The 19,365-nt window shown below is 38.4% G+C and overlaps 1 protein-coding gene across 2 annotated transcripts in view; it reads left to right on the top strand.

The window, feature by feature from the left end:
- The window catches only part of vwa2 (von Willebrand factor A domain containing 2), a 43,981-nt gene that overhangs the window by 3,317 nt on the left and 21,299 nt on the right, over window positions 1-19,365 (top strand). Inside the window, exons 2-3 of one of the 2 annotated variants that reach the window (XM_088635734.1) lie at window positions 3,399-3,539; window positions 5,081-5,142. In XM_088635734.1, the coding sequence (XP_088491860.1) occupies window positions 5,091-5,142 (52 nt within the window). In that variant the 5' untranslated portion in view covers window positions 3,399-3,539; window positions 5,081-5,090. The remainder of the gene's footprint in view (window positions 1-3,398; window positions 3,540-5,080; window positions 5,143-19,365) is intronic. The other variant, XM_088635733.1, reaches the window with a different exon arrangement.

Here is a 19,365-nt window from a genome sequence, read left to right as displayed (position 1 = left end):
TCCTGGCAGGTTGTTGTGTTCAAAATAACAAAACATACAAATTATACAGGTACATGTACTATTGTTGTTCACCAAAGATTTAGAACCTTTAATTGCAACGGGCTCCACAAAGAGGAAGGCAGTATTTCATCAGTCAGATATAGCCGTGTCCAACACAGAATTTTTCTTCATCAGTGTATAGATAAGGGTCAATGTAGTCTCAGTAGGTGACCTTTACCTTTCATCAGTGAGTGGAGGTGTCAGAGTCAGAGTTTAAACTAATAGAGGTTGAATTCCCAATCACAATCTGTGCAATAGTTGCTTTGTTTATACTCCCGTGTTTGAAGGTTTCTGAAATATTCTCATTTATCTGTTTTCTTTTGTTTTTCCCCCCATTCACACCCCACCTCACGCCTTTGAATGGTTCAGCGGTCATATGAGGATTTGACAGTCAAGATGGTTATCACAAGGTGTTGAAGTTGAGGCTTCTAAACACATTTTTGTCCAAGAATTCTGTCAAGTGCCTCAAGATGTTTATTCAAAGGCCAGTTGGTTTTGTTTTCCACAAATACTTCCTCTCTTAAAAAGGTGAAACCTGATTTAGTTTAAGGTGTTTTTAGATACCTTAAAATTGTGATTTTAAGTGACTAACGTGAGCCTTTTGCAATTGCCTTAGAGTTCCACATTTGTACAAGTTTGCTAATACTGAAGCAGAAACAAAAACATCTAAATAATATATCTACACTGCATGCAACATTATGAGAATACACTTGCCAGAGTTGAATGCAAGTGATTAATTACAAGTCAGTTTTTTGCTTCAGAAAAGTATCATAACAGTGCTGGATTACAGCATAAAACATTTTAGAATTGAATATAGACTCAAGATCAGGAAAATGCTCCTTAGGAGCAGTTCATCACTATGTATTTAGTGGTGATCCATTGAAATGATAGATTAGTTGACATAGAGTTACTTAATTATTTAAACTTCCTTAGGAGTGGAGACTACTCAGATATATAGCTAAAAGCTTGTTTCTAACTTAGAAGTATTGTTAAATTAAGAGAATTCCTGCAAAAAAGATCTATACATTGCTATGTAATAGTCTTGGGAAATTAAGGTGTTACAAAGCCAAATAGAAACGAGTAAGACAGATTTCTGAAGCATGCTTGAAGAAATAAACAGCTGGAGTGCTGATCAATTAGTGTAATACAAAAAAGGAAATTCTTTTCATTCACTTATACAGTGATTGCTACCTTTTACTCTTTGAACTGCACCAGAGGTCTTAAATACTTAGGTCTATAGTATGTTCACTACGGAACTTCAGCATTCCTCGCTGTCTGATAAGACCCTCTCTGAATTGCATATACTACAATAGGCATTAATACATATTTAATGATTAAATGTGTGTCAGACTATAAAAAAAAGAATATTACCAAACGCACATTTTAATGTTTAATTTATTTTTCATGTCATTATCAGGAGAGCATTTCACTTTTTCCCAAAATTGGGAAAGCTGTTCTCAGTCCAGATTTATCAAAGCCCAAACACTCTAAGGAACCTTTTCCTAAAGTTCTGATATTATTGAAGCAAGGAACAATACTGTTTCTTTCGTTTTGAGAAGGCTTTGTAGGGAAACAGTGTGTTTGTCCTATATTTAACGTACCCAAAACATTTTTTTAAATAAATCATTACTAGATTAATAAGCCATTTTATATCTTCAATGTGGTTCAATTTGTGGAACATTTATGCATTCTTGAAACAAGCTTTAACAAACCTTACCAGGAATAAGAAGCTTTCTGATAATGGTTTTATGAAAAGAAACATTTTAACAGGTAATCCATTTCACTGAGCAAATAATTGTGTGGTAGACACCTGGTGTGAGATCAATTGCACTTGCATCTACTGTAGATATTCAAACCTGGACTAGATCCAACACATGCGTACTGTATACAGTACCAGTAGCCAGTGAGGAGAAGGATATCAGAATCATTTGCCAAAGCCCAGTTTTATTTAGAAAGCTTACTGGGGTTCTGTTTTGTGCTTTTGTTGACTGTAAGAAGGTATCGTATACAGTAAGTCCAAGCTAGAATACTTGGGCTTGGAACTATAATGATAATGAATGCATTTTTGTCAGTGCTTTAATAATTATCCAACATATTTAAATTAGTTTGAAGTTAAAAAATGAAAGAATCATTATGCAGTTAAGCTAAATATGGCCTTTTGTTGTTCTTAAATTTAGTGGAATTAAGGTCATATGCACATCTATTAATTTCACATCTGCTCAACATGTTCTCTCAATTAGGTCTCGAGTCAAATTCCAATGTGAATATTTCACCATATCCAAGCTGGCCTTCTAATTATGACCCCTTTGATTTTATGTGACCAAGGTTAATAAATTTCATTATTCTGTTATTTCTCTGACTTTCAGTTCTACACTAAGATGTGATGTTTGGTTATGTTTTTTTTTTCCACTTGCGTCAGTGCTGAAACTCCTAATTAAAGGATAATAAATGCATAATGTGGGTGGTGAAAATATTTATTGTTCCTTCAAAGTATTTTTTCTACACATTGTTTTGCAGTTTAAAATGGTTTTGGTGGAGGAGTAAGTGGGTGGTTTGATGAAGTAGAGGAAAAGTATTTTTCTGGGATGTGGGAAATTCACTGTCGGCATCCACTTAATTTGACTCCCAAGTCTGGCCTTTGAAGCAGGGACATTACTGTGAAAATATGCCGTATTTACAGACTGGTCTCCCACTACTATACACAGGTGTTTTCATTCCCATTACTTTAGTTACAAGGGTTTACATTACATCTCTGACATTCTTTCGTAAGACATTTTACACACACTGGGATGGAATACTTTGCCAGGCATAAAGTGCCAAAATCTTGTCTTTCTGTTCAGCTTGTAAATGTATGTCTAATAAAGTGACTGAAAGAGGTAGAGAAAGCCTTGCAGTGATTATTGTTATTAGTGACCCCAACACAACTCCGTGCACAAACCAGAGGACAGTCCAACACCACATCATCTGGAAGCCTGGCTTTGTGCAGAGCCTAATGCTGACACTCATGCTCAGTTTTTACCCCAGGCACAGAAGCATTGTGTGAAAACTGAATAGTTTAACTAGATTTGGGGGTGTTCGTTGTTAGAATATTGGACAGTGAGTAAGCTCAGCTGTTGTTTACAGGAAAATAGGGTGGGGAAATTATCAATCATTTACAGTAGATTCGCGATTATCCAGCCTCAACGGGTCTGATGTATGTCGGATAATGTGGAACCTGAGAAGACAGATCATAGATTAATGGACACGCAGTATAAGTATGAATTCTGGTTAATGAATCTACTATAATACTAAAATAACAGAGTACAGAACTATTGTTAGTTATTATTTTAAAAAATGAGCGATTGGAATCTGTTTCCCAGATGTGCTTCTCTTCCTTGCTGCAAGGTCTCGCCAGCGTCTCAGTAACTTGACATCGGCAGCAGTTGCCTCATCTCGTTGTTCAACGTAAGCTAGTGCCGCTTCGACGGCCTTGACCCCTTCGCTGTGCCTGATTCTTCCAGGTTTGTCTAGTCCCAGTGCTGACCCACCATCGTCATCCTCATCGTCTTCATTGTTGTAAGATTATATTAAGGGAAAATACAATCGGAAAAATAATCATCACGAGGGCGTGAAATCCGCAAGCGAAGCTACAGTACATCAACAGCAGTACGTTACACACGGAGAGACGGAGCAGCGTCAGATTGGGCAAAATATAATGCACGCGCACGCATAGTTTACAGCATATATTGTGCACTATGGTGATTAGCTATGTGATTGGCTATGTCGGATAAGGGAAGGTTGGGTAATCGCGATTCTACAGTATTTGGATGCACTAGTAATGGACACTGAAATCTTCATTTTGGCAGAGGTAACAAAACTTTGGTCGTACCCACAGTACTTTGATTTTTTGAGTCCCAACCTGGACAGGACGGATGGGATTTAGATGGTGACTTTCATTTTCTTTTGCACCTAGAATTATCAGTATATGACAACATACTGTATGTCCAATGGCTAAGTATTACCTGGTGATATCTAACAGTGAAAGAGCTTCCAGAGTAATCTGTTCCCAGTTATGTGTGACCAGACGCTAGTTTTGAGATACATCCACAGTTTGTGCGTCGTTTAGAACGTCAGTGGTCAATCTATTGTATATTACAGTAAAAATAGTGGGTAAGCCTTTGGACACATAACAGATGGATTTTGGGTTTGAGTCCCTGGTGCAGACAGACTACTGTTCCTGTCACTAGTTCAGCTAACACTCAAACAGAGCAGGAACCAGGGCTGCTGTGGCTCTCTGCTTTAAGGTAAAAGGTAAAAGGGCAAATGAAAAAATACTAAATAACTGCTAAACATTAAAAAAAACATCACAAGATATACAAATATATTTTTTTTCCTCAGTGAAACCAGTACATTGCTTGGGACCAGTCACAGCAGAGTCTGCCTCTCTACCCTCTTACCTTTTCTTGTTTATTTAAAAATAAAAAAGTTTTTTTTTATTGTTGAACAACCAATGTGCTTTCAGATTTACCCTCATTTAAGTGGTTGCGATGGTGCTTTGTAATATGTAATTCGAATTACTAGGCTTTATACCATAAGAGATTAAGATTCCATCCCATGTTTTCATTTTAAAAGAATTATCACAGCTGGAGCTCAATGGGTATTTTCCAGAATCATTTTGCAACAACTTAAAAACCAAAACAGGTTTACTATAGTACAATCTAAATTGACTAAATGACTTTCTCTCACTTGTATCCTACAGTACCTTAACTCATAATTTTCTTAATATTCTGCTCCTGGAAGAACCTTGCTTTTTGACATGGTAGGGACTGGTGCTGTAGCAGTTACAATATTTCAGCAGGAGCATATCTTTTGTTCAGTTGTAACATACTTGCACACATCTACCATACTCTGTACTGAAAAAATATTTCCATGAAAGAAAATTAAATTCGTGGACAGCCAGGGCTAAATTTATTTCAATGCTCATTGACCTCTTTAGTTGACAGCTTTTGAAACTGTTGAACTGCATTTATTTTTGCCTTGATTTCTTCTTTTATGGTTTTAGATTTACAAGGATGACTGAGGCTGCCCAGCTAGCACTCCTTTCAGCAGTATTGATGATTCAAGGTATGTTAAAATATTATTTCATGATTCAGTTTTCCAAAGGCAGGGAAATAGTCTGAAATAATTTGTCTGCTTTGATCAGGTCTGTTACATTTTCATCACTGTTTTATATTACAATTTCAGTCAAAATAATAAATGTGATAGTTCATGGCATTATTTAAAGCAAACACAGTTTGAATTGGGAAGTTCAACCAGTTGTCACAACCCTAAAGCCAGTTAAATTAGCCTATTGATATTCTAATTTTATAATAAACACAGAGAAGGTAATTTGTTACCATATTATTCTATAGCAGTTTTGTAGAATAGGCAGACTTTTTTTTTGCTTTGAAAACTTATATTTAAAAGTTTTTATTTTTACTTTTCAAATGACAAGGAGACATATTTCAAAGAGCAGCAAATCCCCAAGAATATCATTATTTTTATATTTCGGGGTTAGTAAGAATCAGCATTGATGAATGAATGTGTGCAAAACACAATGAAAGTAAAATGTACACAGTAATTTGTAGAACCTCTGATTTACATGACAAAACAGACAAAAGCATGGTATGAGCAGTGCCATATTCAGAATGGGGCAACAAAACATCCACTTTTGTTGTGAAATGAAGCGACCTTTTTACATATAAACAAGCAGGCTTCTTAATACAGCTCTTTTAATCCAATAGAAATATTGCTCTCACCTTCGAGACGGTTTTGTTGACCAACACTACATTGGAATATTAGAACATTTCTGCGGTAAAATTTCTGCTGCACAACTCATACTTATTCGCTCATACATAGCATTACTTTAATCATTAGTCACTAGTGAGCAGGAAGGGCCGCATCACGTTGCAATTTTTCCGAACTCTCTCATACCTCATCTGTTGCAAGACGAGTGGTTTGCGACAACAATGGCAACCATACAGTACTTTCAGAAAGTTCACGATTAGTAAAAATTTTCTATTCAATCAATTAATTTATTTTGTTACCGAGATTTCATAGACGGTCTGAAAAATTCGGACTGTAGTCCCTTTCTTAAGGGGAGGTTGGGCTTTTTAAAGGGGAGGCCTTAGCTGCAGTTAGCTCATTAAATCCTAACCTTTTTAAAACTAAAAAAAACATTAGAAATTCACTTGAGGACGGGGTAGCGCAATTATGAGATTAATTACAGCAAATGGATGATGTAATTGGGCTGCTGATGACCAGTCTCGGGAAACCCCTGCACTAGGCTGCATGCTGGCTAAGTTAAATGTATTCACTGCTATTTATACAGGTCCTCACAGAGCAGTTGTATGTCTCTGGCTGACTTCAGGCCTACCCCCAGTCACACAAACTAATACTTCAGTGACTGAGATTGATTAGGTCACCTGTCACCCAGGAGTTGTCAGCTGCTTTACTGAGAGCACTGTCTTGCTATTAAAGAGTGAAGCAACCCAGCTGGTAAATTATTTGAACATTTCCTTGAAACATTCAATAGATGGCACTTGTCAGTATTAATGACTTAAAATATCCATGGTTCTCTGCTGTATATCTAAAGCAAGATGTTAAACCACACTGTCAAGACTGCTTGAACAACATTATAACCCTTTGTGCCAAATATCTATATATAAAAAGTAGATAATAATTAAGGTGTGTTTGCTCTGTCAGTATAAATGTTATTTATACTAATGGATTACCTGGCATATTGAATAATTTTTGTTTGGAGGTGGGTGAGTTAACATGCATCGGACAGCATGTTAAATGTGATGTTACCGAGTGAAACTGATTTGAGCAACCTTTCAGGGCTTTTTGTACAGTAATTCTTAAAAACCTCCAGAATGTGATGAAGCAGGCAGCCCAGGATATTAATACTATTGTAAGGTCAGGGTGATTTTGTATCATTTGAAATTTTATGTTATAATGCTCGATAAGAAGTCTATTGTTTTGTGTGGCATTTGCATGACAGTTATGTGTCACACCAAATTACGAGAAATACACACAGATGCCAAAACAAGCATCTTAGTTGCCTCAGGGTTTGGAGAATGGTATTCTCTCGCAGCATGAGATAGCACATTGGCATGAGATGTTCCTTGTGAGTGAGAATTAAATTGAAAATGTATGCTGTGAAAATTTCAATAGGCTGACAACGAATAAAGAAAAAAATAGATGTAAGATGGGTGACACAGTGGCACAGCAGTTAGCATTGTTGCCTCGCTTTGCTGGGGTCCTGGGTTCAACTGTGGACCTGGGAGGCTATCTGCATGGAATTTGTACTGTATGTTCTCTCCATATGGGTTTCTTCCTGGTGCTCCGGTTTCCTCCCACAGTTCAAAAACATACTGATAGGTTAATTGTCTTCTGGAAAAAAATGGCCCTGGTGTGAGTGTGTGCATGTCTGTGCATGCCCTGCAATGGGCCTTTTGAACTCATGACCATAACCCTTTGGTATTCGTCATAGTATACGATAATGTGACAAAATGCTTTCAAATCATCCTTATAATACGACCTAGTGTAGACTGTGAAGTCCAAAGGTGAATGACCCGGTGATTTAAAAATAATTTACTGGTATGAACATTTCTAGGCTGGGAGCTAGTGTTTGTTTAAGTCATTCTTTCCTTTGCAGAATAGTCCTGAGCAGACCTGTACAGTCAACTCTGCAAATAAGCCCTAAAACCTCAAAGTTTACTAAAGTGCTAAACTGTGGGTCACTCCATAACGTATTGGAAACCACCTTCATTTTTGTGGAAAACAATGTAAAACTCCTTTCATGTTTTCTTATCTGAATATGTCTGCTCTTATTTAAGGCAACAAACAGTACTTTTATGATCAGTTGTTTGAGTTAAATCTGTACTGTATATCGTCTGCAATTTGCTAAAACCTAAAATGAATAGTACTGATGTTTGCTGGGGTGTGTTGTTATTTTCCTAAGGTACATTACATGAATTATGGGAACCAGAGATTTTACAGAATCCCTAAAAATCCCTGTTTTTACATTTACTATGACATTTACTCGCTTTTTATGGTTGTGATGCTGCAGTATAGTCTCTTAAACTGAAAGTTGCCTCCCTTTAAAAAGTAAACAGCACTTCTCATTGATTCTTCAGTAGATCACAATTTAGCTAAAATAATTTCCCTCTTGAGTTCTGAATGATTTATACAGTATTTAAGTTGAACAATTCTAAACATTGTGCTTGTGATTGTGTAGTAAATGCATTTATTCATTGGGTATGAAAACTGGTGAAGACAACCATGAAAAAATCATAAATCCTTTATAGGCTAAATTGTGAAATTGCAGGACCAAAATTAGTTAAACCAGATATCAGACTGTTAGACAGTGTCGCCTATGAAGTCTATGAGGTTTTGATCAGGTACAACACTCAGCAGTCATTAGGTTAAGTCAAAATCAGCTCCCCTTGTTTTGGTATCAGTTATGTTGTTATATTTTTTAACTAATTGGCTTATGAAAAAATCTAGGAGCTGGAGAGCTTCTGCATGGAGCAGAATATCTCCCATGAGAAGTTAAAGAACCTGCTAAAAGCTTACAAAAAGCATCTTCTCAAAATGTATAAAATGCAGGAATTTCCAAAATGCAGATTACCAGGGTATGATTAAATTGAACATTATACACTTAAAAATGCAGGTCTTTCTGATGTTCTCTTTTATTTCATTATATATGTCTACATGCAGCATTAAAGGCCATTTTTAGTGTTTGTTTTGTATAAAACACATTTTTGGGTTTGAGTGGTAAATTACATTTTTGTTACAGATTAATAATGTGAGGATTGGACGCTAATGTAGTTTTTTTCAGGAAATATAGGTGATTGTCTAAAAATACATTTTTAATACAGTGATGTTTTAGTAGTTGAACTTAGTCCGTTAAGTAGCTTTGTTACTTTCATTAAGAGTAGTTCTCACTGAGAATCAGACTATGATCTAATCTTGGCGGTAACCTTACAGATGGCAGAATTTGATCATCTGTCAGGTGATAAGACTTAAAAGGCATTCCAGTTTCATAACAACTTGGCATATCATGCTGAAGCTTGTGTATCTTGCGCCTTGAAACTAACAGTACTGTATATTTATTAGGTTTGTGAAGTATATATCTCACTGTTCTCCATAGGTTTAGTCCATTTTTACCCTTCAAATAGCCTTCAAATTATGTATTACTTCACCATGATAAAATGGAAACTTGCATTTTGTAAACTGGTTTTTATTAACATCAAAGTTATGTGAAGAGTATAAAATTGGAACAAAACAGGATAACACAACATACTGCACACCCTCCAGATTTCCACCACTGGAAATGGTTATTATACAGATACTGATTCACCTGTCAGCTGCACCACTCTGAGCACAGCCTATCCCCACCCCCCACCCCCCTCTTCAGCACCATGGGTCCAAGCCGTAGAGTGAGAGAGCTCTATACAAATAATACAAAGATAAGAAAGGTAGGAGAGGATCCAATGATCCCAGCACAGCCCTAACACCTTTTTAGCTGTGGCAAAATATATTGATGGAAAAAAGAAACACAACACCTCCTCCTCCACACTCTGGCCCTCCCTTCTGTGTGGAACAGGCTGAAGAGTGACTCATCCGTGAAGAGGACCCGACGCCACTGCTGACGAGTCCATTGCAGCCTCTGTCTGGCCTAAGCGAGTCGGTTGTGACATGTAGGAGCTGTTAGCAGAGGGCCTCTGACAGGTCGCCTTGCTCTAAGGCCAGCAGCATGGAGCCTCACTGTCCTGTCACTGATGCGGGCATTGTGTCTGCCAGCAGATTCAGCAGCAGTGCGGGTGGCAGATCTGAAACGATCTCTCAGATGGACCAGTCTGATGTGTCGGTCCTGCTCTGGTGTGGTCACTCGAGGGTGATACAGATCTTGGACTGTTATCTGTCCTGCCGGTTTGCTGAAAACTTCTCTGCAGTCGGGACACAGTGGAGTGGCTTACTCCATAGTGTCTGGCAACGCTGGGACATGACATGCCTGTCTGCAGCATGCCAATAGCCCTCTCCCTTGCTTCTGGTTACATTCGAGGCATTATAGATTCCAATAATAATTCCATAATTCCATAATGCCTCAGATGTCACCAGAAGCAAGGGAGTGGCCTTTTTCTTGTAGTGGCCTAAGCTTTGAATTAAGGCCTTTTTAATGGTGACCTGATCAGACATTGGGTAAATCGGGCATTGACCTTGTTGGGTAAAAGTGCACCTAACGAGTTTTCGTGTGACTGGTAAGTTGCAATGCCTAACTGCACAAGCTGTATTGCTGGTCAGAGGGCTTAAAACAAATTGACAACTTTTTGTGAAAGTACATAAGCTATAGCTATTGTATTCCCATTCCAGAAAATGTTGCCTTTCTTTTTTTTCATCAGTATATGTCAACCAGATCTGTTTCCGTTGCAAAAGTATTTTCAGATAGCACAAAACAACTTTAGACTAGTGGACAAAGTCTAAAGTCTAATTCCCAAATTTAACTACATCTGGATATTCCTGAAATGTGTAAAAGGGTGCCCACAACTCCCCCTGGGCAAAGCATGTAGAAAGAATGAGTTGTCTGCAAGGGGTCAGGTACATTCCATGAGGAAAACCCAGGTAAATCATACAATGTTTTGTATTAATGTTAGCTGAATGTGTGCTGTTCCAGGAAATGTCTTTGTAACATACAATACGAGACCCTGTTCCAAATAGTAAGAGCTGCTGAGGGTTTTTAAGTAGCCTGTCATAGAAAAACATAGCTAGTGAAGAAGAGGGGACCCTAAATCGGAACTCAGAGATGTTAATCATTATAAAAAAAAGCTTATTCTAAACCACTAAAACAGTTCTGAATGCACCAGGTGCTCCTTAAAGAAATGTCTTGTAGGAAAAACCAAACATCTATAAATTCAAGGGATGAAGCATCTTCTTTGATGAAACAGTAAATGCAGAAAAAGGCAAAGTGAATGAGGTCTCTATTCCCAAAAGAAACAACCATTGTACAGTACATTAAAAATGATCTGACACCCCTCCATGTAACCAAAGTCTGACTCAGCAAGGGAATGCTGTGGAAAAGCCACAAAACAATGTTGAAAGGAATGCTGCAAAGCATATTGGGATGCTTGAAAAATAAAGATAAAATATTAATTCCACACAATTTGACAAAGCAAGTCATTCAGATCTGATGATCTCTGTCTCTTGTGCCAAGGTACGTACTGTAGAAACTGTTGGTGTGTTCCAGCATGGAAGATTTTGACCATAGTTAGATACGACAGGAAATACTGCGTACCACCTTCCCTGAGAGATTTCTTAATTTCACCAAAGTGTTGGGCAGCTGCTGAAGTACAGTCTGTGTAAAAATGCTGCACAGATCCTTCAGGCAAGGGAGCAGCCTGGGATTACCTGCCTTGTTTCCAAGGGAGGTAGTTGAGAAATTTGTAAAACACTTGGGACTTGTTGGACATCCAGAAGAGGTGTTTCCATAAATGGTGTGTTCCTTTTCACTATCCAGTCCTGCAAAGCAGACCCGTGATGCAGAAGTAATTGTGCCTGGAGTGGTCCTTCAGCTTGGCAACCATTTAACTCTTTAGCATCAGTTTGTGGGCGTTCAGGATATTTTTCTTTCTTTTATTCACTCAAAAACAAGATCAGCTTCAAGAACATTTGCTAAATAGTTGACTGCTAAAATTTAATTCCATACCTATTGCTGCAATTGGTGAGCTCACTACAATCTCAGTTTTCTCAAGCTCTGCACGCACATTTCAATTGGGGATATTATGTCCCTGTCAGTTCTGATGGTTTGCTGACCTAAAGCAATACAAATGGATGAAAAGGGGTGTAAAGTAGCAGGAACTTGAGTTTTGGGTTACCTCTTAGCATACCAGCTACAGTATGTACCTGTTTCATAACGTAGAAACCCGACAGTGCAGTATTTTACTTCAAGGAGAATTAGGTCCGAAGTATGCAAGGATATTATATAAAAGCTGTTTTATTTTAGGAGGTTTTCATATTGAATTTGTGCAATCTGAACGTTAACAGAGATGAAAATTGAAAATAAAATGAGGGTCTAAAACAATCTTCAGGGTTTTTTTCTGATTTTCTGACAGGCTTTTATGATGGACATGAAGTTTTACATTTTTCTTTCACAGTATTGTTATAGAAACAAACAATATATCTAAAGATAGTGTAATAAATTGAACAACTACAAACAGGTTAGTGTTGTAATGATAGTAGTTAAAAGGTCTGTTGATGGAAGTCACATTAATTCTGTTTCCTTTTGGGAATTCTTGGCAGTTTACTTGACTCATGTGTCCAGGTGCTAATTCAACCCAATTCGTCAAGGGGAAGTAACTTAAAATGAAACAGACTCCTGTAGAAGGCTCATTCACTTATCCTTTCAATGCATTGAATTATAGTTGAATTATAAATCTTCTTTCTGGTGCATGGCCATTCCTAAATCTCTCGTGCTGATGTGTTGGAATTCTGTCCATTACAATGCCAATTCTTCATGGCAGGGGCATACCTTCTGCAGATGAAAAGGAATTCCTGAGGTTATCCATCAAAATCTTCTGGGACGGATGTAATTTTGTGTCTATCATTCACTGAACATCTTTTATTATACACTTCAAATTTACTTTAAAACGTAAACAGAGAGCATATGTACCTTACATATACATACGTATATTCTAAAAATATTTTTTTCTCTGAGATGTGCTTTTTAAGTTTTGCAACATTTAACATACAGGCCCTGGTGCTGGGGCTATGGGTTAAATTCCTTGGGTGCTATTTGCATGGAGTTTGTATGTTCTCCCCATGTTTTTGTGGGTTTCTCCAGGTGGTTCAGTTTCCTTCCACAGTCCAAAAACATACTGGTAGGTTAACTGGCTTCTGGGAAAAGTGGCCCTGGTGTGAGAGTGGGAGTGAGTTTGTGAGCCCTGCGATGTTTGTCCCTTCCAAGGTGTATCATTCCTTGGATCCAATGTTTCCAGGATCAGGCTTCCCCGCAACAGTGTATTGGATAAGGGGTTACAATTGGATGGATGGACATTTAAAATAGTTCAGCAAAAAAAGAGATGAGCTCAGTTTAGGTATTTTAAAATGTGAATCTCTCAGATTTACTGTAGACTTAAGTTTTGGAAGAAGAGACTGGCACATATAAAAAACATAATAGTTGATCAGAAGTGGGCAAATGGATATCATACATGTTTTCCCTTTTTGTGATTAAATTATATTTTTTAAACGAGATTATGTGAAAACAAGAAAATACCCTTTCCCCCATCCCAGTCAGTGGTACTCTTGCAGATTTCTACCTAAAAAGCCCTGTTATACAGTATGATGAAACCTTCATGTAACAATGTAGTGCTCCATGAGTTAGCAGCAGCACTTTGAGCCTCAATTGTTTTCTAGAGCCATTAATTTAGAAGTCAAGACATTCCAGATAAATAGTGTCAAGATTATCTCATGTAATCAGGAGCCAGTGATATTAGCCTCAATTGGATTGTGGAGGCATTTAATGCAACCCAAGCAAGATTTTAGTTGCTGTCAGACCAGCCAAACATATCTGTTTCTGATACTCTTTGAGAGGCCCAGATTAAAGTAAGTTAAAGATTCCTACAATGTTCCCCAGACTCTAAGTGTACACAACTAGCTTCAAACAATACTATTTATGTGGTTCTGATTTACTTCATGAAAAAATTTGACATTATCTTTCAAAGTTTAGGATTTTTGGAGGCTTAATTTACATAATTCTTAATATTGTCTCAATAAATGGCTTCATCTGTGACATACAAGTCTCTGTTCCAGATAGTACTATTGCTTAGGGTGAGGCCTATAAATGAATAATTGCACTCCAAACTCCATGTTTGGCAAAGCTATTCCTCTTGCAGACCTGTCATACTTTAGAGTAAAGTACATGATTATGTCCCTTTTCTGTATGAATTCTACAACTTACTCTGTTAGTATAAATGGGGAAGAATAGAAGTACTAGATAATTCAGATGAAGAAGCATATTCATTTTTATCACTGGGATACACGCTTGGAGAGAACTGGGGAAATGTGTACTCCTGTACAGGTCAGTGTCAGTGTTTATCTGTTTAAAAAATAAATTAAAGTTGTTTATGTGAAGAATGATGGTGTATGCACATATAATTGCAAGTAAAGAAAAGTAAATATCAAGTCCAAGCAAGATGAAGTGTTTGAGCAGTGGCACTGTCAGAAGTAAGCTGTCTCTCTCTGCTGCAGAAAAATGTGAAACAGTTCATTGAAATAGGTGGTACAGTAAATAAGGTGAAGACTGAAAGATGTTTTTTCGTATACCAACATGTCATCTGTATATACAATGTTAAGTATTAGCATGAAAAAAGGTAAAAGTACTAAATTGAAGAACAGTCTTTTTTTCTATCAAATTATACTTTATTTCCAAAAACAACATCTCACAATAAAACATTCTCACAAAATTAGTAAACATTCTAACCAGGTATGAACTTTACATGCAATAAAACTTTCCAAAGGGCAGTGATTATCCATTACCAATCCATTAAATTGTAAATTTGTATCCATTGCGCAATTAAAGAGTGCCTCCAAGCCCTACCAATTGCTTTTGTTCTTTAGTCCCTGTACAGGGCCCAAAGTCCTTTCCAGCACTCCCTTGCCGTGGGGAAGCCCCATTTGGCAACGTCCGCAAGTATCCTCTCATCCAGCTCCCTCGCTCCCCACTCTGCTTCGTGCTGGGTGAGAGTGTTCCTCACGCTCCACATTCCTTGTTTTGTGAGGGACAGCAGCAGCCACAGTAGGAACTACGTCCCCTTGTCCAATCCGGTTGGTGCCAGCCCTAGCCCCAGTAGTCCCAGGAGTTGCATAGTGTTGTCCCTTCTGCCCCACACTGCTTTGGCGAAGGGGCAGCTCCAGAACAAGTGCCCCTGAGAGTCCTCGACGAAACATGTGTCCCGGGGGCAATGCGGATTCCTGGTGAGTGAGTGTCTGTAAAGGACCTCTCTGGTTGCGAGCCTCTGGTGCACTTTCCATCCAGTTAAGGTCCATCAGCTTGTTTTCTAGTTCCATTGGCTGCGTCTGGGAACCCGCAGCCTTTCGTCGGCGACCAGTTGTCCCCTTGCCTCCTTGTACAGGGCTCTGTGGTTGGTGCAGAGCTCTGGCTGTCTCGTGGCCTCGTGCCTCCTGCTCCACTTGACAGCGTGGGTGTAGAACTCCAGTCGCCTCTCTGCTTTGGGCCCAGTGTTTGTCCACTGGACCAAGTGCCTTGTTGGGATGGAGAACCACAGCCTGACAAAGTACTGATACTTGTGGCTGATGGGCTCCCGCAGCGCCCGACAGAGGTTGCCATAGAAGATGCAATCAAGTTTCAGGGCGAAATGTGGTACATCTCTACCCCCTTCCTCGACTGGCTGGCACATCTGGTTCCTTGTGACATACTTGTACCTGCCTCCCCAGACGAACTTGAAGACCATCCCTTGCAGCGCTAATCTGAGTCTGGCCGGCAACGGGTACACCACTGCCAGGTAAACCAAAGCCAGCAGGATGTCTGCTTTCAACACCATCACTTTCCTCGTGAGGGACAGCGACCATGTTTTCCACAGATCCAGCTTTGCGTTCACCCTGGTAATCCTCTCGGTCCAGTTGATGGTCTCGTTGTCCTGGCTCTGGAACGAAACCCCCAGTATTTTGTGGGGCTCCGTGCAGAGCTGGTGACCTTCTGGTTCTTCCTGTCCTACCAAGATCCAAAGAACTTCAGTTTGTTCTTCTGGTGGTTGACCTCTGACCCCGAGGTTCCGGAGTATTGCTCCATGACCTGCAGGGGCCTCCTCAACCCCCAGTCTTTACTAGAAATCATAAGACAAGTGGGCATCTCCTTTGACGGAAGGATTGCGATACATACACACACCAGCACCACCTAGAAGCCAATTAACCTACTAGTATGTCTTTGGAGGGAGGAAACCAGAGTACTAGGTGAAAACCCAAGTGATTATGGGGACAGCATATAAACTCCAAGCAGATAGCAGCCAGGAAATTGAACCCAGGGCCCCAGCGCTGTGAGATAGCAATGATGACCACTATGTCACCATGCCCATCCCTCTTTGATTTATTGTTGAATATTTTTTGAAGGGTCAGTTACATTTTACTAAACTTTAAAGATTTTTATTGCTGCATTAGAATGCATTTAGAATATTAAGTCTGTTGAACTGGCTTAGGATATTAATTATATGCAATGTCTGAAATATATAATATATTCTGCATTGCTTTTTAGTAATGTGTTGCAAGCAGTATATCTTTCATGCTTTCCTTTTGTGAAGATTTGTCCATTTTTCATTGGGAAGAAGGAGACATTCAAGATTGTGTCTGAAAGCAGATAGCCAGTATAGGGGAAGCAAATGAGCATGAAATGTTATTTCCTTTAATCAAGCTTCCTGGTTTGCAGAGCCGTGCTGCATTCAAATACAAAGCCTTTTGAGATAAGTCAACCCATCCCTAAGCATAGAAAGTAATAGATGCAAGCACAGTTGTATCAGGATGATAGACTTCTATGTACGGCATACGACATAATGCAGACATCTCTTCCACAAGACTGGTATTTATGCAGTGTTTGGAGTATTGTGGGAAAATTGGGAAAAAATGCAGGGATGTTCATTTTAAATTTGAAGAGCACAGAATGACCATTGCCGGATGAGTCTAGAGAGATCCTGTGCAGAGTAGTAGGGTGCCGTATTTAAAGCCGTGAATCAAAAGCCAGTCCGAGATTTCAAAAGCCAAAGGGAAAACACAACACTGTCCAAAGTCGGAAGCCAAGGGTCAGTAAGTCCAAGAGTCCGAAAGCCAGTAAAAGTGAGAGCAAAACGGCAAGCAGGAAAACGTACTCAAGAAAACGAGGTCAAAGAGAAAACAAGCCGAAAACCGGGAGTAACAAGACAAACGATGAACGCCGAGCACCAGAAGTGAACTTCCAAAATACTGAGCAGAGAGTGAATGACTAGAGCATCCTAAAATAAAGATGAACTGAGGGTGTGTTGATTAAACGGGACAGGTGAGTGGTCAGGTGTTCCTGAAACGTCTATGCCTTCTTGAAGGGGCCATGTGAGAAACCTAAGATGTAACAAAAATGGGCAAACTTACTTGAAAACACAGTGGAGAATAAAACTGAATAAATACAGAAAGGATATTACACCCCCAAGAAATAAATTACCTAAAAATACATAATACCCTCTCATCCATTGTCCATAATAGCTTAGTCCAGGGTAGCAGTGAGATGGAGTGTCACTTGGCACACACTTGCAATGATATATGAGTTAAAGTGAACAGAAACATTAGTGTGGAAAGAATGCCTTTAAAGAAGAAGTGTACATCTCCAACATCATCTACTGTAGGTGCTGTAATTTGTTTTTATCTGGGATAAGTGACAGATCAAAAGATCTAGGGTAGTGGGGGATGAAAGGAGTTCATCTCATGCCTTGATATCTGATGTAGACATTTTCTTAATATGTGTACTGAGACTGTACAAGACTTTGATTTTTCCATTTCAGTGCCTCTGTTTTGTAAGAAACATTCCATTGTACAGCATAGATGATATCATTCAAGTCCATTGAACTCCACTATGGAAACAGCTGGTGTCTGTCAAGATAAAGCTTTGCAGTCACAGAAAGTCACCTATGAGAATGAGTTGCCTTCTACAGAAATTAGTCTTTGTACAAAAGCATTTATTTTTTCATTATCTGAAAATTTGCATTACTTTTTTTGTTCTGTCTATATAATGAAAAGTGTGTGAAAAACAAACTTAAAGCAAAGGTGCAAAGATTCTGATTTAAAACAAAATCAAAGCGGGAGAAATTGCATTCAAATATACTAATTGTACTAATTCCTAAATTGTTAATGTTTTTACATCCAGCAAAATTATTTTATAATATTATTATTTAGTGTTATAGCTATAAAAGTGGAAACGTTATCCTCTACAGAAGTGTAGCTCCTCCTTGGTGATATACCCTCTATGGATACATCTCTGTACAAAGAGTAGAAGAGAAGTATATTAAAAACTGAGAACTGGACTTTTTCATGCAAAGGGTAACAAACAAGCTACCCAGCCATAGTGTTACTCTGACTTCTTTCAAGAAGGAGCTGGATGAAATCCATGAAACAGGCTTAATAGCCTCTTGTTAAATTTAGCTTGTTTTTAAAATGACAAAAAGTGAGACATTTACTCTATTCAGTTCATAACTTAATAATACTATGGGTGGTTGCCTCTGCGCTTATTCTCAGTATGCTGCCTTATAACACTAAAACAATGAGACTATTGTAGGTGGCCCTCAACCTACAGTATAATAGCCTGCTAGCCTCCTTGTAAAACTAATAATTGCCAAATACAGTAGTATGCAAATGCTGTGCATCATTTATTGGACTTCAATGTAAAAAGTCATTTTCATATGTTCGATTTTGCATCAAGTTCACATTTGACTTCAATTGTCATAATGATAATAGCACATTTAACATAATTGGATGTAATGATGGTGGCTGCCATTTGATTCCATTTCATGTATTGAACAAATTAAATGTTTAGCTTGCTGTTTACATGTTGCTTTGTCCTGTCCATACGGTGCTGCTCTTAGTGACTGGTTAACGCTGTTACTTAACTGTAATTTGATTAACAAGCTTGTGAAAAGCTGCTGACCTTAAACATGACCAAAATGGCAAATAACTACAGTACTTACTTGACTGACAACCCCACAGAATACATTTTGTAGAAACTGAACTTTGTTCTCAGACAACCTTAATCTGAACAGCAATGGGGAATAATCAGCAGAAGAAAAAATGCTTTCCTCTTGGACACCGCCATTTTTAAGATAAATTCCTTTGTACAAACATAAGAAAGGTTACAAGTGAGAGGGGGCCATTTTTACAAAAAAAAAACAGATATAAAATTAAAATGTATTATTTTGGAGTAATGTGTCCCTTGCGATGGCAGAAACCTTCTGGGCTAAGCAGAGGTTTAGATTTATAGAATATAAGAATGGTGATGACTTTAGAAACATGCAGACAGATAAATGGGACACCAGTCTTTAACAAAACTCTGCAATGTTTTACAGGTTGTAAAATCTACACACATTTCACGTACAGTAGCACTGATGCCTCAGGCAGTGGCTGTTCCTTTAGTTCTTTCTCCTAGATTGTGTAACACCCAGTACTTTGTTCTGTAGAAATAGACTGCAGTCAGGTCCAGAGATAAATTGGGGACGTAGATCATTTTACACAGGACAGCGTTATCAAAATGCCAATCTCGCACACTGTAAATGATTCACA

This window comes from Lepisosteus platostomus, chromosome 6, assembly GCF_059453375.1.
Source record: "Lepisosteus platostomus isolate fLepPlt1 chromosome 6, fLepPlt1.hap1, whole genome shotgun sequence".
Taxonomy (NCBI): domain Eukaryota; kingdom Metazoa; phylum Chordata; class Actinopteri; order Semionotiformes; family Lepisosteidae; genus Lepisosteus; species Lepisosteus platostomus.
This window is presented reverse-complemented; position numbering and strand designations above follow the sequence as displayed.